This window comes from Erithacus rubecula (genome assembly GCF_903797595.1).
Source record: "Erithacus rubecula genome assembly, chromosome: 5".
NCBI lineage: Eukaryota > Metazoa > Chordata > Aves > Passeriformes > Muscicapidae > Erithacus > Erithacus rubecula.
This window is the reverse complement of record NC_136687.1, coordinates 39,529,528-39,554,441: the sequence shown is the minus strand read 5'-3', so window position 1 is coordinate 39,554,441 and position 24,914 is coordinate 39,529,528. Positions and strand designations below refer to the sequence as shown.

At 38.3% G+C, this 24,914-nt stretch overlaps 1 protein-coding gene across 1 annotated transcript in view; it reads right to left on the bottom strand.

Moving 5' to 3' along the window:
- The window catches only part of PDGFC (platelet derived growth factor C), a 122,903-nt gene extending 98,564 nt beyond the window's left edge, over positions 1–24,339 (bottom strand). Inside the window, exons 1-2 of the mRNA XM_079305461.1 lie at positions 24,247–24,339; positions 23,735–24,096 (exon numbers count right to left, since the gene is read on the bottom strand). Of these exons, the coding sequence (XP_079161587.1) occupies positions 23,735–23,852 (118 nt within the window). The 5' untranslated portion in view covers positions 23,853–24,096; positions 24,247–24,339. The remainder of the gene's footprint in view (positions 1–23,734; positions 24,097–24,246) is intronic.
- Positions 24,340–24,914: the final 575 nt, after the last annotated feature.

The following is a 24,914-nucleotide window of genomic DNA, read 5'->3' as shown; positions in this document are numbered from 1 at the left end:
ACTATTTAAGTCATATTTACTTCTACTCAGTCAGAGATGTGTTCAAGTTTATGAAATTATATGTTCCTGGAGGGATCCTGAAATGCCATCCTGCAGCTTTTCTCCAGGAAAATCAGACACAAGGTTTGAAATGCCTGTGATAAAGGAAGAGTCATGTATCTGTCTCACCATGTGCTAAGCTTGAGGTAAGAATAGCAGATTTCTTCATTGCAAGAAAGAGGCATTGCCATTGTAGTTTTCTAAGAGCATGTGTATGCAAATGTGAATAAAGCACAGTCTCAACTAAAAGCCATCTGGGAAGTCCAGCAAAAAAAATGTCATCTGCATTTGGAGACAGCTCATATGGTGAAAAGATTGCCAGGAGCAGAGTATTTCTGGATATACACAAGAGCCAAGATTTTTGGGTAGTCAGCAACTACTAATAAGAAGAATACCAAGCCAGATTAGGGGTTTTTTTTCTGCTCTCCTATCTCACCAGCAAATACAGGACAGTCATTTTGTGATGGCATAAACATATGCACAAATGACAATAATTACACCTAGGCCAGAACTGCAGGATAAAAATCCTGGAAGAGAAGAGTGAGATGGAAGTAAACTTTCTAGCCAAGGTCAAATACCTTAAAATACAACAAAAACTTACCTTTCCTCATGCCTATCCTGTGAACTGCATACACTTTTAACAACAGATGACAAGGAAAATGCCTCCATCAATTACTTCAACTTTGAATTATGTCAGCTCCAAAATATTCATCTATTTCATTACAACTTTAATAAATGAATAACCTTAGCCCTGAACTTGAGCAGTAACTGAGGATACTATTACAAATATAAAATTGGCAATAAAATAAACTTTAGCTGAGTCTAACTTAGTAATACCACACTCAGTGTCACATTCCCTGCCTCATCGGTTTAAAAACAGGACTTCAATTTTTCTGTCCAAAACCTTTAAAATCCTATTTTCATATCATTTTTCTGCATCCCCATTAAAAACCCCACATATAGTAAGAAGAAGCCCACCCACACCACAAAAACCCAAACCTATCACTATCTGGTGGGAATGCAAAAGCAGTTGACTTTAAACAGACAAAACTGAAAGGAATTATGAAAGCAAAGGATGCAACAGCTCCACAGCTTTGACCTTTAGAAGGACCCAGCTTTTCAGCAAACATGAATTCCTTTGTATTGGAGGTGAAATGGCAAATATTTCCTGTTATTAAGGAAGGTTTCGGATTACCAAGACTCCTGATAACTAACCACAATGACAATAAAAAGACTGTTAAGACTATCCTGAAGCTGTACTTAAAAGCAGATCACATTACTATTGGGAAGAACAATAACACCACATACATGGCCATCACAAAAATTGCACTAAGCTTTTTGATGGTGCAAACAATTTCAGGGCTCTGACAGCTAGGAATTATTCCTCTCCTAATTTCAGATATAAAACCAACAACCATAGAACATAAAAACTAATGACCTGCTGCTTTAAAGGTGAAGAGATCTGAAAATAAGAGACTGAACTTTAACCCTTTGGAGTCATCACAACCACAGCTCCCACAAATATCTCAGGGTTACAAATAGAGCCTTCCTATCAGCTTAGTTTGGAAAGAGCCGCCAGAATTTTCAACAAAGCTTTAAATCACAGAAAGGTTTTGCCTTTAGAACTTTTCATTGATGATTCCACAACTGTAGAGTTTTGTCCCTTGATTTTCTCCATACCATGTTTTCAGCTTCAGTGGTTATAGAGGATGCCATCTGGTTCATTATCATTCAAGGCAAGAGAGCCTCTAAGTAACCAAACAAATTTTTGTGTAGCTCAGAGCAAAACCTGATGTTATATACACAGACCCCAGTAAAAAAGCACAGATAAGATGCAAAACAGCAGGGCTCTGTCGCATCACAGGATTGGTGACAATTGCGATAGGTCAGCGCTGAAGAAAAGAGCAGATGCAGGGTCTTGGGTGGGAAATCCCAGGGTACTTTATTCTTCTTCCATGTAGCACTCTGGAATGCGAAGACCAAGACCCCTAACAAGAGGTGAACACAACTTGTATACTCTCAGATAGAAGGTTCAAGAAACATTGTACCCAACCATAAGTGGCAACATAACTCTTATTTACATAGTAATTCCCATGACCCCACAGTGCCGACAAACTTTAACTCTCCCAACTTCACCAATGTCCCCGAACTGAGCGAATTGATTTCCATGGCTTCAGGTCAAACCAGGCTGGGGCTGGCTCACTGGCCAGACCAGGCCACTGAGTCTCCACAGGGCTCTTCAGTTGAGTATGAAATCTGATACTTTACATGGGTACTCAGAAGTTACTATTTTGTAGCTGTATTTGAATATGCAGTTATAATGCACAGGCTGTAACCTCAAAACGCCTTGTTTTATCATGCCTTTACAATTTAACTATCACTAGTCACTGAAGCAGAAGAAATAGAGCTGAATCTACAATACACTCCACATTTCAAGCCCAGTTTAGCAATGCACCAAAGCAGCAGCTGATCTTTCAGCACAGAGTTCCTCGAGGAGTTTCCTGATCAGGATCAAAGTACTCACATTGTATCTAACATAAGAGAATCAGCTCCTGTTCAGTAAGTCATATACATGATTATCACCTAAAACATGAATCAGCTCCATGATACTGAATATGGCTAACAGAGGAACAAGTCTATGTGTAATCACAGGAAAGAGAGGTCAATTAGACCTGTGAGAAGCCACCTAGGTCATGCCTTCAGCAATGACATCACTAACCAACATCAACTACAAAATCACACAGAGGAGAAAATAACCCATACCATATTATGATACCAATAGCAACCATAGGCAGCTAGAAATGGGAAAACAGCACAAAAGGTAATTAAAATAATATAAGGAAGCAGGAGAGACAAAAACTAAAAAAAAATTTAAAATAAAAAAGAAGAAAGGAAAATAAAAAGATGGTGTCCGGGTTTCTAGAGTAATGCTTCATAGAAGACATAGTTTAGTCTAACATCAAAAGGCAGCTTTAACTCAAAAATTTGCAGATTAGTTATTTGTAACTCCAGCTAATTGCACATGGCATGCCCTGTGAATCGAGAGACAATTAAACACATTAAGTGACAACAATTGAATTCTAAGAATACACTTGATCCCCTTGAGGCCCAATTTTATCTGTTTTAATCCTGCTCAGCTATTTTCACTGAAATAATAGCTTTGCTTGCCTCTGGCCAAGCAAAGTTCAGGATTACACCACTAATTAACTAGTGGCACTGGGATTTCTAGGCCTACACAAAGTAGTGAAGACTTAAGTTGAGCAAGTGCCCTAGCAACTCTGCTCTGCCACTGATTTTTACTTCTTTGGAACAGGAATTACTTTCTTGGTTCAACTGTGGTAGGGTAACATATTTTCAAAGATTACATAGCACCAGTTAATGCAAGAACATGACCTTGGAGAGAAAGCTGCCTGTATTATGAAATCTGCAAGGTAATCTTAACTGTCTGAATTCCTGCTTGTATGGACTGATTCTGAGAACTTACACACAGCCCACTTGAAAATTTTCAAGCTAAATTCTTTATGGACATCTCAACTGACTGCAAATTCAGACTTCTGGGAATTTAACTGCACTAGTTCTGCTATTGTAGAATGGGATGACCAAAGGCAGCCTAAGAGAAAGGGAAATGTCTATTGCATGCAATTCATCTTTTCTGAGTAGAAAAACACCTGAGCTTCACAAAGACTTTATTTTGATTTGAAACTGAATATTTGAAGCACTAAAAGCTTTATAATCAAAAATACATTCTTAGCATATATGACACATACTGTTATTACAATGTTCAGCTTATTGTCATTTTCTTTTGACCTAATTAAACAGTCCTGAAATAAAACAAATATTTTTATGGCAACTCTCACATCTCATTATTCTTCTTCCTGTAAGCATTCTTCTTTTCCAGAAATTATTAAAGGGTCTTTTTTCTGATTAATCTGAAGACAGTAAATAACCACTTTTAAGAAAATCTATTTAATATTTTTTATTATAAAAGCTAGAGTGGAGTCCTGTGTGCATCATGGCATAAGAACTAAAACCTGTTTCAATACCTAAAAAATCTTCTGGCTCTTATAGCATATTTCAAGTGTTTCCAACTGTCCAGCCTCAGAGTATTTGCAGTTTCCAAAACAGCTGATGGAAAATTAAACCCAACCTGGACACATTTTGTAGGGCACATTACACTTACTCTAAAACACTTTATCATTTCACATAGAAGAAAGAACATACTTATTATACTCTCTGCAACTAAATTGCTATGCAAGTAAATTATTTTATTTGTGCCCTCTCAGATGGTACTTCTTGACATTGACATGTAAGTGTTCTGCATTCATCTTACAGGGCTGGAAATGGCTCAAATGGAATCAAAATTTCTTTGATAGGTGAAATAAGCCTGCAAGAAATTACTATTTTTGGAATATTTCCATTTCATCTAGGTAAATTTAGTTGATTTGTGAGGTTTTTTCCTAAAAATGTTATTGCTAGATACTATTGATCCATTATGATCAATTGACACTGAGTGTTTTAGATAAAAGATATTATCACTTAATCTCTTGATAAATTGCATTTTGAAAAGAAGACATACAGTCACGAGACCTTGATCTAAGTGCTATTTTTATAACTAAACCTGAATGAGGCAACTTAGGCTAGCAAAAAGATATCAACTTCAAAACCTATTTCTTTAAGTATTTTACTACTGGGAGAAAAAAAAATTGGCCTTTAATCTCCCAAAACCTCTTTATTTAAACTGAAGTTTACAAAGTATTAGCTGTAAGTTTCTGAACTGCATACTTGTAAATGTGCAGTTCTCTGGGCAGCTCACAGACAGAGAGAAACACCCCTTCCGGACCATAAAAGGTCCGAGTGCATGTTCTCAAGCGGAAAATGTGTGGGATCTTATTTACAAACGTATAAATACATGCCATTCCTTTGCGCTCACAGGCACAGTTGAAAGCAAGCCAGAAAAGGAAGTACTGGCAACTTGATTTGAGATTTCTATTACATTTGTCTGGCATGGTACCACTTCAGCCTGCATTTTCATAAATGTCTAATTATTGCAGTGGATAAGGTCAGAAAATACTGCCCAAATATGAATTGCATTTTTCAGTTTGTGCTCCAAACATGTATTTCTCTTCATTCCTCCCCCAATACCTTTACACTCTCCTAAAGCAGAGACAAGAGACCTGGGGGAAAGGCTCAAGTGATCATTACTGGATCCAGCAGCAACCAAGAAATGACTCTCACAGCAAGTAGCTTTTCCCTTGGAAAGGGTCTTCCAGCAGACAAGAGGCACTGGTACAGTCCAGTCTCTGCTCTTAGCATTGCCTACCAAGAACCAGGCTTGACTTAACAGGGTCATCAAAATTTCAGCAGAGCATGCATTAGGCTGCTCATGCTTGCAGAATTCATTCATTCTTCCAAATTCTATTAGAGAAAAAAAACAACAAAAAAGTAATTCAATTGCTAGGCTCTCTCTAAATATAGAAGACAATCTTGAAAATTATTCTTCTAAATTATCTCAAAATAAATTAAAATTAATTTTTCAGGGTAAATTTTAAGGTGACTTTCAATTTGACAATTTTAAATAATGCCAATGTAATTTTCTATTTTCAGCAGAATTTGACAATACCACTAGAAAATAAGTACTTAGTTCTTATCTTGTCATCTCTACCTGATGAGGTTAGTGAGGATTATTATTTGAGTAGGTGTTATTTATTCCATGCATAAGAACCAGAATTTCAGAGCACAAAAGAAAACAGAGGTACACAAGTTCTCTATTAATTTACTTTTCTAATAATATTTTTTATTTTGGTGGCAGACAAAAAAACCACATTCCTAAATGTATCAAATGCTGACTCAAGACAAAATTTCCAGATAGTTAGATAAAGCATCTGGTATTCTGAAACATGTTTTTCTTCATGTAAAAAATCCTAGAAAATATTCTGTTTAGAGAGGAGGGGAGAGTGGAAATTAATCACTATTCCCACACAAGGTAGACAAAGGTGGGGTTATCTCATGAGAGAAACTCAATAGTGAACTAATAAAATTGGGCAAGGAACAGGGTGGGAGACCAGCTACTAATCTGCAATATCTTAATATCACTAGTTGCACTGAAGAATCTGCTTTACCCCCACGGGCAGGTTCTCCTTCAAACTAGGATCTAAAATAACCAGCAAGAACTAAAAAACCCAAACCTTTAAATCTCTGCTCTTCTTAGGCAGAGGCATAATGAAGGGATAGATTCTGGCCATGAAGGTTTACAAATGAAAAAAAATGTCTCTGGGAAGAAAACCAAGGCCAAAACAAATAGAACACCACTTGACACCACAACCGAACACTAGGAAAGAACACTTGAGAAAGTTTACTTTCTGTTTTTACAGTCACCACCTGATTTACAACATCTTTTACCCATATTAACAATGATATACATGATGTGGAACACGGAAATGTCTTGATCCTGTGAAATGTATAGCTCTGACTCACTGCAGTCTGTATCACTCCCAGATCTGAGCCCAACACAAAGCAATTTCTGAGCATCTTTCCCAGGTGCAGAGCTGCTGTCTGACCTATTGGGACAGGACAAAACAGCTCAGATCCTTGTTAAGGATCATTTATTAAGTGAATACTAAGAACCTGAGGCAAAAGCGTGGAAAGCCAGAGAAAACATTATTACTATGTAAATCCAGTATCTACTCATATGTTGAATACTGTTTCTCAGTACTTTTTGATACCTGAAATACCAGAAGATACATCCTTTGTGTGCATCTTTGCACATGTTTGCATGTTTGCATGTGCATGTTTGTTACAGGTGAATACACAAACACTCTGCAGGAGAACAGTGTGGCAGATCCAAGGCTAGGAGCAGCTACTAGCTGGGGCTCCACAATAGCTGGTCAAATCTAAAAACCATAAGCAAAACCAAAGAGCAAGATGATATTGAATAAAATGATCCAACAGTGTGCATGAAACAACCAAAATAAGATATTTATCAGTTATGTGGTTAAACTTTCTCGCTAGAAACTGCAAACAGCAAAAGTTTGCAAGATGACAAAAATCCCTTGGGCTACCAAACACCCAAATTCTGCCTGAAACTTATAAAATTTTCTGAATCCTACAACACCATAAGGCAGGAAAATAGCCCAGGGAATCATTGTTACATTCCTTACTGGGTACTGTCAAACAAAAAAAGACATTGAGGCAACTATACCTTTAATTTGGCCTGAAGTGGCTGCTTTGCCTTCTAGAACTTTCTCAGGGAATTGCCTTGGCACACAGGTTCCATTATGAGCACTTTCTTTTAATCTATAGCCTTGAGATCACAGCATTATACTTAACCTTATCTCTTCCTTTTGGCCTCATTACCATTTTATGATATTCAAAATTCACATATTATTCCATATCTTTAATTACCTTGCCTTGCCTACCTTTAATAAAATTGTTTCATCTCAAATACAAAGCACTTCTTTTTGAGCACAATCAAATTATTTTTTCTTGAATTCTCCTCAGCCTAATATTAATTATATAAGCTACCTACCACTAAGTTTTACTTCTTTAAGAATATCCATATTAAATTGTTAATTCTAATTAACTTTTTCTTGGTAAATAGGAGTCATATCTGAGTGAAGTTTGGAATTTTTCTGCCCATAATTCTGTTCCATTTCCTTTCTCTTTCTCAAGTATTTTACTTCTGTTTTCAAGCCCTGGTTCCTACATTTTCCCAAGTTAAAAATTAAATTTAACAAATGGATATTTAGTCACATCTTCCATGTAAATATCTCATAAAATACTAAAACAGATCCAAAGTTGTGTAGAGTTGGGCAACAGAACAGCAACTACATTCTTAACAGATGCAAATGGTAGATAAGAACCCCAAAGCAGTTAATAAAAGGTTGCTTTAATTGCAGACATTATTGTAGAGCAAGAAAATTACATCTTTAGAAAGGAATTTGTGGGGACCAAAAGTAATTCTCTGATTTGATTCTGGTCAAAACAGTGTTCTAACCTGCAGCAAGTGATAGGGGATGTCAGTCACTGTCTCAACCCTCCAGGGGGAGAGAAAGGCAAAAACAGAACAAAACAATCAACAAAACCCTCAAGAACAATTCAAGAAGAGCCTTCATGTCCCCTCCAGTACCAACACGGATGGAAGACAAGCACAGCTTCCAAACCCTCTTCATCTAACATTCTCTATTTCTTTGAAAGCCTACTCAGGTAGTAGTTAAAGCTAATTTTAACTGAGATACAAGAACAGAGCCTCAGCCTTGTGTTTTCAACTGCTCATGCTTTGTTACTACCTGAATGATGCCATGATACCAAGAAATACAACCAAAGTGTTACACCAAGAGACTGCCATTGAATCAAGTCCCTGGCAACATTTTTGCCTCAAGGCAAGTAATAAAAAGGTCTTTGTGAGCCTGGAAGATTTCTGCAGGTGCTTCAAGAAAGTTGTTGACACTACCTAAAGCCTAATATACACCTACAGCTTGACAAGTGTATATTGGAATTGTATATGAATACAATTGTTGGAGGTGGAATTTTCATCATTAGATAATCCTCTGCAGAGACATCAAAATGGTAAAATTCTAAACCAAATTATGAGAAAGCTATGAAAACAGAATTACACCTAACCTCAGAAATTAACAACATAGAAATATTAAAAAGGAAAATAACTATCTCAAGCTATTTAGAGAGTTATCTTCTGAACACAATCACTTTGAATGTAATATTGCTTATTTGAACTGGTATTTGTAAATAGAGTTTTGAAGAAGTAGGGGAAATATTGCACCTAGAACCAATGTACCAGATAGTCTATTTATAAAGAAATAAAATTCTGAAAAGGTGAATTACATACAGAAGGCTTCTGTCCTGGAACTGAAGGAAATTCCAGAGCAAGAATAATTTTAAGAGCAAGGGTACTCACCTTAAAAATAAAATATAAATGCAATTGTCAGAGAATGAAAGCAGTTTCTTTGAATTAGATCTTGTTTGCTTACAGACATTCTTAAAATCTGTACAGTATTACTATTTTTGCCTTACTACTGCCACTACTTTTTAAACACAGAATTTATGGAAGTGCAAAGGACAGAATGTTAGCAGCATTTATTCACCTGGATAAAAGCCATCAATATCTTTAATGGAAAACATCTAGAGAAAATCTTTACCAGATAAGGCATTTTATTGGATGTCTTTTTTCTTATGGTGCTTCTCTACTGTTTGCTACCAAAGGTAGCAGTAACAAACATCGTGATCCCTTGAGTAAATAATCCCATTATGTTTATGGGGTGTTCTTTGTTATCAAATCGTATTGAAGAGAAGGACTGATGATCCTTTTGGTTTATTCTGTCCTCAGGAAATACACCTCAGGCAATTCCAGTAGGATGCAAGATCTTTCCCTCTAGCCCTGCTCTGTGACAGAAAGCAGGGGCTAGCTAAGCACCCAAAGCCTGAGGCTGAGCATTATAACTTATTACTGTAAAAGGTGATTCCAGAGCCTCCAGAGTTATTCACAGGCAGAAAAATTACCAAAGCTCCTCTTCCTCCTGTTTTCCCCATCCATACATAAATACATATCTAATAATTTCTGATCAAAATCCTTTTGGCAGGTGCCAGCTGCTGACCTTTCTAATCAAAAAGCAACCCTTTAATCACTGTCTGGTTTACACACCTTTTCCTTAGGGCTCAGTTTATTTAAAAAAACTTCCAAAATGCACACATCCACACACACATCCACAAAAAAAACCCAGGAAGGCGAGAAGAAGGGAAGCTTTAGATGCAATTTTATTTATCCTCAGAAACATTTCAGGCATTATGAGATCATTAGTTTAAAAAGTGCCAAGAATAACAAAAAAAAATTAATAAATAAATAAATAAAGGTTGCAGTGAATCTATCTTGGCACCAAAGTGTCACTGAGAAGTTTGTTATATTCTCTCCTCTGGCTTTAAGGACCAAGTTCCTAGTGGCAGCATAAGCACATGCCAGAAAAGTAAATATATTGGTAATTTTCAGTGAGACATATGATTTTCCAAGCACCATTAAGTTTCATTTTTTAAATGCTTTGATTTTGATTTTTAAGAGTATTATCATTTCCTCTAGTTTGAAGTAACGACAATTATTGATACAAAGCCATCTCTGAAAGTCATGCTTACTGGCTACACAAAAAACAAGCAACTTGAAAGGCCATGTCTAATATCTTAATTTTGGTGCATGAAAAAAAACCAAAAAAAGAACAGGAAAATAGAGATTGCTTATGTTATGAATCTAATATTGATAAAAAGTCTAAGCATCTGCTACTTTACCTGTAGTTCATCAGACATACAAATGTTTTAGCATGAAAAAACTGTAACAGCTGAAGGCATGCTTCTCTCTTCAGGCCCTGAGATATGAACCCTGATTAGCCACCCGTTTAAACCGTGTTAAAAACTGTGTTTTGAGGAACAGCCCATCAAAAAGAGTTATCCATAATGCTAATAAACCAAGCCAGTATATTGCAATGCTTATGAATTAATCACTGTCTTTGCTGTTTACAGCTTCATGTCCTGAACCAGGATAATCTTCCAAACTCCTCTTTTAAATTCCTCTACATGATGAAAAAAATCAGGTGACATCAATCTAGCAGTATAAAATAAGTTCCTCATGCACAATAGGATGAAAAAAATAATTAACCCCATTCAGTAATCATCAAAGAAGAGCTGGAGCTCTATTGTTCATTCTTCTAATACAGAAAGAAAAAAAGATACTGAGAAAAACAATTTCTATGCAGTGTTACCACAACATCTTGGTTTCTTCTACTGTTAACTTTCAACACAGACTCTTCTCACATTTCTGTCTTTATCTCTCAACATATACCACTTCCTTATGCTTTAAGGAACGAGTCAGTGCTGATCAACTATTTTGCAAACTGCAAAGAAGAGTATTTCTCTCTTGCCATAAAGGCATAAGCATGAGAGCTTTTGTTACAGTTTTTATCAATTTTTTATCAAGAGCACAGATATTCATATCTGTCTATTAGTATTTCACTGTAAAGGGAGGAGAGATCCTGTTGTTCAGGATAGAGCTTGGATTCCTTAGTTGATTGAGTATGAGAGCTATAAAAAGAAAATAAAACTCAAAACATGAAAGCATGATTAGCATTTATCTTTCAAATGCTGTTTTACATAAATAAACTTTGTTACACTTTAACCATTATTAGTTGGGGTTTTTTTCAGATAAGAAGTAATTCAGACACAGTAAATGATTTTTATAGCTAGACAGACACAGCAAATATGAACACAATTGCTGAACTTTATTTCACATTTAATGGACATAATCAAAAATCTGAAGAAGTCATCAAGAAGTTTCCATTTTCCAGGCTTTGAATTAATGACAAGGTCTTGATCTTGCAAATGTGCATCATGTAATTTTTTCATTCCAACTAGACCAAATCACTTCCCAGCTTTAGTGGAATTCCTCATGCAAGGTCAAGACATCTTGTGTATCTCAGGGAACAACTCTGCAATATATCTCTGCATCTTTTAGATCTATCCAATCTGAAGTACTGTCAGCAGGGAAGTTCAGGGATTAGAGCTATTCAGCTGGTAACAGGCTATTTATAAAAAAAAGTGTACATACTTAGTATGCCTAATAAATTGCTAGTAGATATAATAGCATGTTTTATAATAATTAGCAAGTTTAGAACTACTTTTATGTTAAGACTTCAACTAAAACAGAGACTGAAAGTAATATTTTTGGTAACAGCTTGCTTTTATTTAAGTATGCTACAAGATATCCTTTACAGTAGACTTTGAGCTTCAAAGTAATGAATATTCAGCAAACAATGGAAAGAAAAAATGTTACAGAGAAAAACCAGCTACCTCTGAAAATAATTATATTTTAGTTGACTCTGAAGTCTTGAGTCAGCCAAGGGAATGAATTAGAGGCAAAAATAAAAAATTGTTTTTAATACATTAGTTATTAATAAATAAGTGATTGTGCACTTTAAAAAGTTAAAAAACAAAACAAACACAAAACCAAAAAAGCCAAACCAAAAAAGCCTCCTACATATTCCAGAGTCGTTTTTGAAGATCCTAAAGTAGGGCTGGGGAATCAGAACCCAGAAACTAATAGCTCCTTTATTCTGTATCCAGTAGCAGCATCCGGGTACACAAAAATTCCAAAAACAGATGGTGTGAACCCTCTGCAGTCTCACATTGCCCCTCTGTAGATCAGATAGCTTAATATGCAGCTTGGATGTGGCCAATGATACACATGTTCAACAGCCACTTTTGCCTGGAAGTAAATTATTTTAAGATCAGTTGACATGCAGAAGAGCAGAGAAGATGTCATTCTTCACAAACCCAAGAAAATGAAAATAAAATATAAATATTGTTATGTTACCTAGCATTAGCTGATCTCCATGTATACATAAAAGACTACTATTTAAACTCTACAAAATTTATTGAATGTTTAGGACCTGTTAACAAACTGATAGCCCACCTTGAATTCAGCCAAAATAATTTCACGTCTCTTATTCACCACTGCTTGCCCAAGCCAACTAAAAATAAGAGATTCTCAGATGCTTGCTTTCTGACAAACTACAGAGAACACATTCTCATCTGAAAAGCAAATACTGAATGCAACGTTACCAAGCACTTCCTAAAACTGAAAAAAGTCTGAACAGGTCAACCGAGCCCAAGAACAAACCTCAAGAAACAGAATGACAACAAACATACATTAAGCATCTACATACATAAAAAGGTCAGGATACACCACACACAAGTGCACATAAACATAAATCTGAATAATTAACAACCATCTACTGAGCAACTGCTGCTAGAAAGAAATGTTGGGCTAAGTTTCTCTAAGAAAACTAAGCCTCTCTTCTATACTGAAATCTTTTAAAGTGTTTCAGATGAATCAGAACCATTAACAAATTTGGATGGTTTTGTCCCATAATGAGCAAGAGAAATCAACTTTATTTAAGGGCATTGATCCAACCTGCAAACAGTATTTTTTAGTAATAGATAGAGCCCCAAACTTAGAGAAGCTAAAAATCCCATAAAAGCAATGGTCAGTGTTAGATATAATACTAGCACACAATCATTTCTTGCTCCAATGAGAAAGACTAACTGGGTCCAAATTTTGGTAATGTAACTATGTTATAAGCAACAACAATTTGGAAACATTTCACTGCTACTTCATTGGGAATTACCACCAGGCCAACCTCCACATGCATCTTGACAAATGAGGCCAAACAGATTTTTGTAAGATTCTTGTTGATAAGGCAGGCACATGCTTTAAAAACATATTTATCTTTCTACTTGACAACAATGCAAAACCATCTTTTTCCCTACAAGCATTATGAAAATTATGCATATCAGGTAGGTATTTAAGCAACAGAGCTCTCTTTACTGTCATACTCTGCAGAGGTGTGGCATTCTTGAGGTGTTAGGTAATATCAAAGACAATCTCAGTGGTGCCTCTTCAAATAAAATTATTGAACTCTAACTATGCCAGTGCTGTTTGGACTCAGCCTGGGATACCCACTTCCCTACACACATACCAGTTCTTGCAGGTACTGAGAATAGGTATAGAATAAAGATTCCCAAGGAAGAAATAAATTAAAAAAAAAAAAAAAAAAAAAAAAGGCTGTTTCTCAGCATCTTATGCCAATCTTTATAAAGGCTCTTAGGCAGATAGGTAAAGACTGCTGAAAGACTCCACTGTGACAAATACAATCTCCATTTCAAAACGAATAACTATAAGGCTGCATTAGCATCACAGGCAAGTACTTTGCAACTTCTCATAACAGCAAACTTGAACATATACCTGTGAAAAATACAGTGTGTGCTAAGCAGAAATTTTTAGAGCATTTAAAGTTTCAGACTCCAGTTTGCCGATAAATATGCATTGCACCTTGGACCTGGGATTTTTGAATGACACAAAGAAAGCAAGGCCATCAAGAATCTTTAGCCATATTTTAAAACAGTAGGCAGGGTCATATCTAAAAATCTAATCTCTTTTTATAAAGACAATGCTTGTTTTGGAGCCATTATTTGTTAGCTGTCAATTAAGAGGTTTTACCTCCGTTTCAGATCTACTATAGCTTCACAAGCAACAGAAATGTTGGTAGGTATGAACCTTCCTGTGTAACAACAGACCAACCAAGTAGCAAGACATGTAAGTCTTGAAATATTACCATAGACCACTTCCCCAAAATTTTTGAAATACAAAATGCTAATAATACACATACAAACCTTTTACACTTGACACCATCTGATGCCACATTCATTCAAATCCTTTTCTGAAGGACTTCTTAATGCTGCATAATCACATACAAACACTTTCCATGTAACTGCTGTTAGTTTCAGAGGCACATTATCAAGCATCTAAGAGATATATCAACGGTTCATGATTTAGCACTGTGCACACAAATAGACAGCTTCAGCCATGCACAGTTAATTACTACCAACTCCAAACTTTTGTTTAGTTTCAGACAGAAAATAACATTGCTACCTGCACATTTAATGCATGAAGAGTTACAAGAGGTAACTGAAGCTGCTTCGGTAGTAGGAGAGCAAGCACATCTCTTGAGAAGAGAAGCATCCCACAGTAGCTAACACAATATCCCTTCCCCAACTGGAAATTGTCCATCCTTAGGCTTACATTTGCAACCAAGCATATAAATGATCCACAGAATGCATCTTAACAAGCAGAATTCTTAGTTATTATATTTTGCACTCCTCTCCAAGTGATGAAGGAAGTTGGAAGGGCCTTGTGAGGTGACACACCATAGATAGGATGTCCAGGGCTTCAATGAAATACGACACACATTCTGTGACTAACACAGCTTAGCCTGGATTGCAGTCACTCTGTTCTGTGCAAACGTATTTATACTGACAGAGCACAGAGCCAAAACAGTTGCTTTGTAATTAGTTCAGGCATGTTTGAATCCAGAAGGAAAACTCTTTTAGTTGATTTTCCCTGGGGATACTACAAAGTTCTACTATGGCTTCACAGTGTAACCATGAAGATCAAGAAAGGCTCCTCATTCACCTAGAAAAATAACAAATCATACTACTGAATTGTTCTCCTGCATCTTGGCTTTACTCTGAATGTACTGAAACGTTTGAAAACACTTTTTCTGAAAATTTGTCATCTGTAGTGTCAAAGGCTCTCCTGGCAGAGAAAGAAAAACTTGTTGAGAGCAAAATTTAGTCACGATGACTGCAAAAACCTAATCCACATCTTAGCATTTGGACTGAACATCCATCACTTAAACATCTTGTAAATGACCCAATTTGTTTACATGGCCCTGTACCTTTTTATGACTTTTCCATAAAGAAGTTATTACATCCATTCCTTAGATTTTGTTTTAGAGATTTTCAATGAGCCCCAGAACCACAAGAAAGTGAAACAGATTCTCTGCAGATGGAAGTGGCCTCATATAACTCTTCACTACCGGTGAAATAGTCAGAACAACACCTTCAGTTTGGAAATGCCATACCTTCACACACAGCAAAAAAATTTCCTGTGCCATATGCCTTTCTTAATGTTTAACTGTTGCATAAAATGAGTGATGATTTCCTTGTCAATCCAAGAAGAAACTTGGTGCCCCTAGGACTATAATGCCTTGGATTGTTTGGAACAAGCGTGAACACAGTGGGATGGTTACATTCAGCATTACACTGGGGGAGAAAAACTAATGAAATATAAGATAACCATAATAATCATCATCATACTTGTATATTCTAGCTGCTCTCATACAATAGCTCATCCAATGAAGCTCTCTAGATTAGTAAAAGACTGGACAACTGATTTTTGTGAAAAATTGTAGCTAAAGGTAAGAATTGAAACAGGTGATATTGTGCATTAGTTCAGAAATAAGTACCTCTTCCAACAAAGTTCTTTCCCACCTTATGAGCTTTTAAACAAATAATGCTGAAAAAGAAGCATAGAGAAATTAGGAACTACAGATTGACAGGGAAGATGCATCTCCAAATTTTTTTCCAGTAAACTACTCTTCAAACACGAAACTCCCTGGTATTTTACATGCACAGAAACTTACAACCTTGCTGGTATGTATCAAACTGAATAATGGTTTAAAGATGTTGAATATTGAAACTACAAAAAGAGCACCACTCCTTTACTTTTTACTGCCTGAAACTAGTTTGGAGCCCATTTATCAGATTACAGGACCAATTCCCTAATTAACTGCATCATCTAACTCCTTGCCTCCCACCTTCTTATATGATTTATTGCCAATTCATTATAAGGATACTTCATCAGCACCAATGTAGAAAGGAATTAAATGTACAGAAAACACAAGCAGCATTACCTCCTCTTCCCAAGACATTCTTTGCTTTTTCTGAGACAGATTAAGGTTTCAAGAAAAGCAACATAAGAGTGATAAGGGATCTAGCACTCAAAATTATCACTGGTTATTCCAGACATTTGCTGAAACTAGGAGGACCTCCCCTGCTTTCCTTTAGTAGTACTGTAGTATCACAGGGAACATATTAGGATCGGTACGCAACCAATAGCACTGTTCATCTAGAAAACCAAGCCCCAAAAAATTAAAGCCAAAGACTTTTAATTCCAGTCACAATGCTGGCAAGGTGCAAGACCAAAGAAAAGCTCCATCCTGCCTGCCTTTACCAAGCTTTACTCAGGATCAGTGACACCCTCCACTTCATGTGGAAGAATCAGCTCAGTGATCAAACTGAGCCATGCCTGCATCCTGTTTTAATGCAGCTAATAACCAGTTTTAACTAATTCACGGAGAAACTTCAGTGTTTTGGGCTTTCAGGGAGGTAGGAACAAAGGTGACCTTCAGCCTAGAAGAATCTCCTTAAAACACCCATGTTTAAAATGATAACTTGAATGAATTTACCACAAAATGGCAAGTTTAATGAATAGTTTATGAGGATTAATTCACCAAAAAGGCACATTGCTGCGGAAAGAAAAGGTGATATTGATTATTCCCTTTCAACTCTCATTCCCAGTAGTACAAAATGATTCCATTTCATGGGAAAAAACCTTTGAAAAATTTCTTATTTCATTTCTCTTTCTGCCTGGATTGGATTAAAGGGAGGCTAATTCATATCCTCTTTCCTCAGATCCAAACACTTGCATATAAAAATGGCAGAAAGAAAATAAAATTCCAAAAACAAAAGCAGCAGCCATCACAGTGAAGATCCTCACTGCAGAATTAACCTGCATAGCCTTAAATTAGGCCACAAGAGTGAGTATAGCCACACAGTGAAATAGTAAACCAGTGGCTCAAAGAGACTTCACTACACAGCTGAGGAGTTCTTTTAACTTTAGCTGCAGCCAGCTCACATGAGGTCTGGTCAGTAAAGGTGAAAAAGCACATTGCCATGGCTTGAGGGTGACTCACAGGACTTGTGAGCTCCACAGTGGAAAGAGGCCAGGCAGGCTCCAAGCCCAGGGCAAGCATAAGGTCACGCCTACACAAGGTGAATGTCAAAGTCCAAAACTGAGGCATGCACAACTAAGATGGAATAGTTGCAAGAGAACCAATTAAGCTCAGAAAAAAACCCAGCACTCACAAACCCTAATGCAGAAGAATTAGCTGGGCTTTCTCCTTTGTTTATACTAGTTTTTTAATAGTTCTTACACTCTGTGTCTGTAAGACTCTCCCAGAGCATCCAGAGTTCTGCCTTTTGTCACTCAGCCAACCAACTGCTGTGGAAACTGATTAAGTTAAAGAAATGTAGTGAGCTGTTATTTACACATGCTTTGTAAAGATGAGGTACCTTCACACATAAGAAGACTGCTTAGTATGCTGTAGAATCATGTAATTAAACACAAATAGCCCAGTGTAGCACTGAAGATTTATTTGAAAAAATCTCAGTAGAAAGATGTCAAGAAGAGATCATCAGAAGACAGATGAACCCTGAGGCTACAATATCTGTGGATAGAGCCAGGAACAAATTTTCCAGGCATTGTCACCTTAAAATATCATCCTACAGTCTAAGAAAGTCCCTGCAAAACACCAATTTGTATTTTAGCTTCACAATAACACATTATGAATTTTCACTTACCCACTTGAATAAAAGCATTTCACATTCAAACACAAACTCAAAGAGTTGCCCCCAAAAGGGAATGACAAGGCTGAGTAAGTTTCAGCATGCAATTAATTTCTCAGAAATTCATACTGCCCTCATTCAGACCCTTAAGTGCTACTAAAATAACTATGTTTCTATGTGCAAGCTTTATTCCCTTCCTGTTCCAGTAACTTTTTCTAGATCACACTGGTTTCTGCTAAAAGGCTACATCTGTACAGGCCAATTCTTAAGGCTTACACACCAAGAAGGGTATTTCCCATGGCATGCACTTTGTGACTAAGAAGCAAAGGCATGGCTCTCTGGTAAAGCCAAGGAGCTATCTACAAAGCAATTGAAGAGGCTATTTCCTGATAAGGGAAGTGGGCTTTCTCAGCACATCCTCTTTCTAGTAGTCAGGAACTGCCCAACATAACAAAAACCAAAAGCAGCACCCACCCAATAGAGACAGAAACCTCCAAAACCACTGCATTGATGCACAACCACTGCTGCATGATGTAAACCAGTACTTTGCTATTACATGTTGACTATGCAATAATTGGGATTCAAATGGTTAGAATAAAGTTATAAGATAAAAGGCATTATATTTATGTCAAGAAAAAGTTCAACATAAGCTCTTTGGCAATATTGCTCTCCCTGACTCAAGGTATGCCTTGTGTTTCTTCTCCATTATAAAACTCTATCTGACTGACAGACAAACTAAAAACTCCCCAAACAACATGACATAAAGCTTTGAAGTCCAATCTGCAAACTTAATAAGAACTAGTTAATGCAAAAATAAGATTTTACACTAAATTCCATTCAAGATTCCATTATACATTAAATTTCATTTTACACTATATTCTATTCCAACCCTAAAAAAAGACATGTACAGCTTGGAATGACTACATATTTTGGACAAGAAGTAAGAGGTCTGTGTTTTAAAACCCTTATTTTACCTAATAGAAGAAACTGAGAGAAGCAATAGGACTAAGAAGTCCCAAGCATCACCCTGCTGAATAGCAAACAATATGCCAGAAGTCAACTATAAACACAAAAGCCCCAGATTTAAAAACTTTATTCTTTTGCAATTTATTGTAGTGGTGAACAGCTTCTCTAATTTGCCACAATCTTTTGCTTAAAGTCAAAAGAGGATGTGCTGTAACACATTACTTTCCAGGAAAACAGCTTTCAAACATTTCAAAACAAGCCTTGGACTAGGCAGAAATAGACTTAACTTGAAAAAAACTGCCTCACTATCAAATTTCCCTTTAGATGACACAGCTTATCTATTATACTTCCTTATCTTCTCAAAACTAAGACAATTTCTGCTACCCAACCTTAGTCAATAGGCTGTGCTGGCACTTTCCAGCATGAGCCAGTGGAAGTGGCATCACACCACGATAAAGTATCTTCAGCTATAAGATAATATTGCAGTCAAATGACTGCATTCAAGCAAAAACACTGACAATCCTGTCTGTAAGGATTCAATGTGCTGCATCACTTGGACATACACATATTTTTCTGATGTTCAGCCCAAGTTAAAGGAACTTAATCAGAAACTCCTTGTTGCTATGCTTTCCCCCTCCCTAAATTAACTGGGAGCTCTCTTTGGAGATACAGAAATCAGGGAATCTTTTATGTGGTTCAGAGGAGGTGTGGCAGGCCACACACACATCGAGGTGATGAGAGAATCCTCCTCTGGCACTTCAGCTACTCACTCAGTTCCAGCTGCATCCACCAATTTTTCCCAAGGATGGCCTGAAATATGCAAGTGTCATACTCTGTCTCAAAGACACTTTTGGGTTTGGTTTTTTTAAGCTACAGAAATTTTTCCCATTTCATAAGATTTAACAAATAGATTGTGAAGCATTCAGTTAGTGAAAATTATTATTAGGGGTTTTCATTCATGTGGAGGAAGAAGAAAATCAATCAAACTCCTTCTGAGATCTGTGAAAAGGCAGATCATGACCAACATCACCTGTGCTGCAGAAATCAAGTAAGTGCTTCAGTTTTCTAAGATTTACTTCAGCAACTTTCTTAACTGCAGCTCATTCATACTTGCAGGAAAATGAGTCTTTTTAGTTGATCCTGGTGAGTCTCTAACTGACCTCAGGTTCTTGGCCTTCTGAAGTCACTCAGTACTACACTTGAAATGCACACACCACACATCATTGCTTATGGCATCCAACAGCAGTGTTTACACTATGTTCTATAGATACACTCACATTTCTCATAGGAAATGTAACAGGTGATAGCTTAGCAAAATTGCTTTAAACATTTATTGCATCTTGCTCCAAGGCAGCCAAGAAAACAGATCTTAGATTCTCCTGCCATCTCATGCTGGAATTAAATCCAGATTAAGCTAATAACATCACATAAGCAGGTGCATTCAAAGCTAACAGTTAAATCACTAGAATTAAGTCATTCACAGTTCTCAACATAGCAATAGCTCCCTAAGACATTTCTGAAGCTACAGAAACATCATGAAGATACTATGTCAAAAACAGCAGTCAAAAGTAGATAGAAATAAAGCAAGAAAGTAGAAGTAAACCATCCAATTAAATTCAATATACAAGAATTCAATTTTGTGATTTAAAAGAAACTGAGCATTCAATTTTTCTTGACTCTTTGCTTCAATGTGAAAAAATGGTAGTAAATACCACAAAGAGCCATAAGAAAAGTGATAAAGCCACATAAGTATGAAAAACCCTTCAAAGCATAATCTGACAAAGAATTGTAGAAATAAAATCCACCCAGATAAATGGGAGCCCTCACCACATGCACCATTTACTATTACTTTATTTTCCAGAAAACTGTTGCATAAACTTCTTTGATCCTCCAGATGACTATTTACTCAGTGGAATGAAATAAAAACTTAAAGATAAATAGGATTTTTTCACAGAAATCACATAAAACCCCTTACTGTCACACAGAATTACAAATAAAACCTGTTCTTAAAGAAAATCTCATGATAACAGAGGGCAGGCAGATAAAAACATGGAGGTAGTTTTAAGTGGTTTCAAATGATTTTCCAGGAGGTACCAGCAAAACACTATTCTAAAATATTTAATTTACAATTGCAAAAAAATATTTACACTAGGAAATTTCCACCTAAAACAATATTCACTATGCAGCAAAAACAAGAAAGCTTCTTATGCAAACAATTAGCAAATAAATTGAGTCAAATTTTAATCTTGAAGTTAATGTAATTAAATTATTAAATAAATATTAGTTAATCCTTAAGCACGTGCTTACCCTTTGAAACACAAGTAGTCCCACTGAATTAATAACTGGTCACAGGCATCTCCAGCATCACCTTGAAGCAATATCTATAGCACCCATGTGTGCAGCTGAGTAACACTGCAATCCATTCTACTGCAAAACTTCTTGGCCACTTAGCAGTTTTACAAGTTGAGGACAGAATTTTTATTTGTAGTCTGCGTGAGTAAAAAATCTCCCTCTCTCCTGACCAGAGATTATTTGGCACATGAACAGCAATATCTCATTCTCATACTCCAGGGAGTTTTAACCTGCCTCTAGCTAAAAGCTATACAATCTTTAGATTGCAGCAGAGTGTAAAAATCACTCTAATTAAATCAAGTAAGAACTGGTTTGACTAGTGTTACTGATGCCCCAAATAATTAAAATCAGTTAAGAAAAGTCCAAGGATGGTACTTAGGTATACTTAAACTTGTATTAATTTTTTTTTAAGTAAGATTTGCAATTGAACAACTATAAAGCAAACTAAAATAAGTTACAAGAGGAACCTGGACTGCTCTGAGTATAAACTACCACATAATACAGTTTCCGGGCACATTTTTTTAAAATAAAATGTCTCCTGGTCTTGTATTTGTTCTAAGATGTAGTGACTGTATCTTAGAGCATGCTAAATTTCATTATAAACCAGTTGAAGCCTGACCTAAGGCAGCTGCATTTCCAATATATGTGAACAGAATCCAGTTGGCACTGTCACATCTACTTACACCTATTTACACCAGTTTTGCTTCCATGCTGTATGATCTACCTTTTACACTGTTGTGCTCCCATTGTTGCACCCTGGAGGCCTTTCAGGGCCCAGCTGCGTTATCCTGGAACAAAACCTTTTAGAGGAGACTGACAGCATAGCAGGTTTCTTTTTTCTTTCCAGTCCTGACAAAGTTAAAGCAAAGCAATGACAATACTCTGTGTGTTGATAAGCTCCATGTGCACACCATGCAAATTTAAGGGAAGGCAGCACAACAGCACGAGACATCAGTATAAAATTGCCAAGCCCATTTTGTCACAAACGTGTGCTCTAAAGCCTCTAAACACCAGGTAGAATGGGAAGGGGTAGAAAGTGAGTGATTTCTCACACAGAGCAGATAATTTCCTGTACTGTGAACAAAGTCTGATTGGTTTCCTGTCAGAATAGCCTGGTTCTCTAAGTCTTTTGATCACTTTCCTCTGGCCCTTCACAGTTGCTCTGATTAGAGATTGATCCCATGCTGCTCTTTGATCAGCAGCTCCAGCAGTCTGCAGGTGCCATATATCATCACATTAACAGGCCACAGCAGTATTAATCTCCCCCGTTTAAATTTGTTAGTGCACTGCATATTCTACCCACTCACAGAGGTCTCTGAAACTTTGCTTTCTATTAGAAGATATGACGTACAATACTTTTATCTGAAGAGCCCCAAGTTCAAAGTTGAGGGAATTGAATTAGCCTCGAATCTACGTTTCTGCTTTATTTCATTACAGTTCAGAGAGTTTTGAGAGCTCCCAGCTTGGCCTTTTGTGTTGGTTTGTGCCCAGGGAGAAAGCTTGTTCTAGCTGACATGCTAAGTACTAAATTTTTCAAACACAGCCCCCCTCCCGTCCCCTACATTAAACACCAGGGTTTCCACAAATGTATGCTAACAGCCTTAATTTTAGATATTCTATAGTAAGTGTGGTTTCATGCAGTATATAACGTTACAGTTTGTAAAGCATTCTTTAAAATGACTTCATAATAGTAGATCAAGAGGTAAGGCGCTTAAAAATCTGAATAATGTAAATCATATGGAGTTCAGAGGCTAAGCAAATTACACACCCCGAAGCTGCCCTTGCTGTATGAAAGGAGTCTTTCTCCAGCTCTGCTCAGCCCCAGCCCAGGGGAACTTGCATTTGAGAGTTCTCTAAACATTTCAGGTACACTTGAAAGTTGAAAGTAATTCTCATTTCCTATGCAGGATTAGCTCGTTTCCAGCCCGTACAAAATACCACTCATTCACGCACAGACACAAAAACCCACCCCCCGAGAGCGAAGCATTTAGGGTTCAAAGGTGCGCGGGTCGTTGTTGGGTTTAAATTGTTGCTTTTCAGTTTGTTTGTTTTTTGATCAGGGCGAAGCGGTGGACAGGAAGGGGACACGTTTTTCACCTCAAGTGCTGCAGAAGAGAGAGCCGCCGGCTCCCCCCCGGCCGCCGAACCGCTGCCCATTGCCCGGAGCCGGCGGGCAGAGCCGCGCTGCCCCCGCGCCGCCACCCCGGGGCCGCGCTCCCGGCCCCCGGCGGGAGGAGAGGGGCCGAGGGGACGAGCCGAGGGGAAAGAGGGAGAGGGGCCGGGAGGAGAGGAGAGCTCCGCTCCGCGCCGGCCGGGCGCCCGCCCCCGCCTTGCCCCGGGCGGCGCAGCGGCTCCTTACCGTTCTGCTCCTTGGCGCCGGAGAAGACGAACTTGCTGCTGAGATCGGACTCGGCGACGGCCCCCTGCCTCCGGCCGGCCAGGGCAAATGTCAGCAGGAGCAGCCCGAGGAGGAGCATTGGGCCGGCGGGGCGAGGGGCTCCGGCACAGCAGGCACTGGCGGCGCGGCACCGAGGCCCGGGCGTCTCTCAGCAGCGCCCGGCGCGGGCTGCGCCGCTGGGGCGAAGGCAGCACTGAGCCTGCTCTGGCAGCGGAGAATTGCAGGGTACTTTCCACATAATCCCATCCAAAACTTTTTCCTAGAGCCCTTTTCTGTGTCTCCAGGTTTTGTTTTCCTTTGGCTTTTCTTTTTCCCCTCTCTCTCTTAAAAAGAAAAAAAATAAAAAGATCAGAGGAAAATCTGGACCCAGACCAGCTTCCCAAGGACTAAACAATCCGCGGCCGCGGCGGGCGGGGGTCAGAGGAGCCGGAGCTGGCGCTGGGCCGCTGGTGCGGCCGCGGAGGAGCGCGCACCTGTCGGGCGGGGGCGGGCAGCCCGCGCTCGCACACCAGCGCTCTCCGCGCCCACAGCTCGGCGGCCGCGCTGCCAGCCCGGCCGTGCCTGCCGGCTCCCCCCTCCCTCCCACGCCCGCCGTCCCATCACGGCGAGGGCGGCACCTGGCGCGGCCGTTTACGCCCCGGGAAGTTGTCGGTGGGAAGAAGGAGGCTGGCGGGCGCCCCCGCTGCTGCCCCCTCTCTTGCGGCCGAGGGGCGGCGCAACAGGTGCTGTGAAGGGACCTGGGGGTCCCGTCTGCCCCACGGAGGAGACCCGAGGTCACCGCGGTCCGCAGTCAGTTTGTGTGTTTGGTAATTAGGGCGAGGTGCTGACTTACCAGTGTTTCTTTACGGGGATGTTATTATGGTAATTTGATTTGTGCTTGAAAACTTGATGTTTGGTTAAATATTTAATCTGAAGGATGCCCTTGGCAATGGGAACTAAAACACTAAGAGGAAGGTTTCAAAAAGTCTCTGAATACCTTTTTTTTTTGTTTGTTTGTTTTGTTTTTTTGACTGTTTGGATTTGTTTGTTTGGGTTTTTTTGTACTAGAAGTTGTTGTGGTTACCCTGAACTGGGACATATAACAGTTACATAAGCAGATGGAAACATAGGTTCAACTATTTGTAGCTCTCCCTGGCTTTTT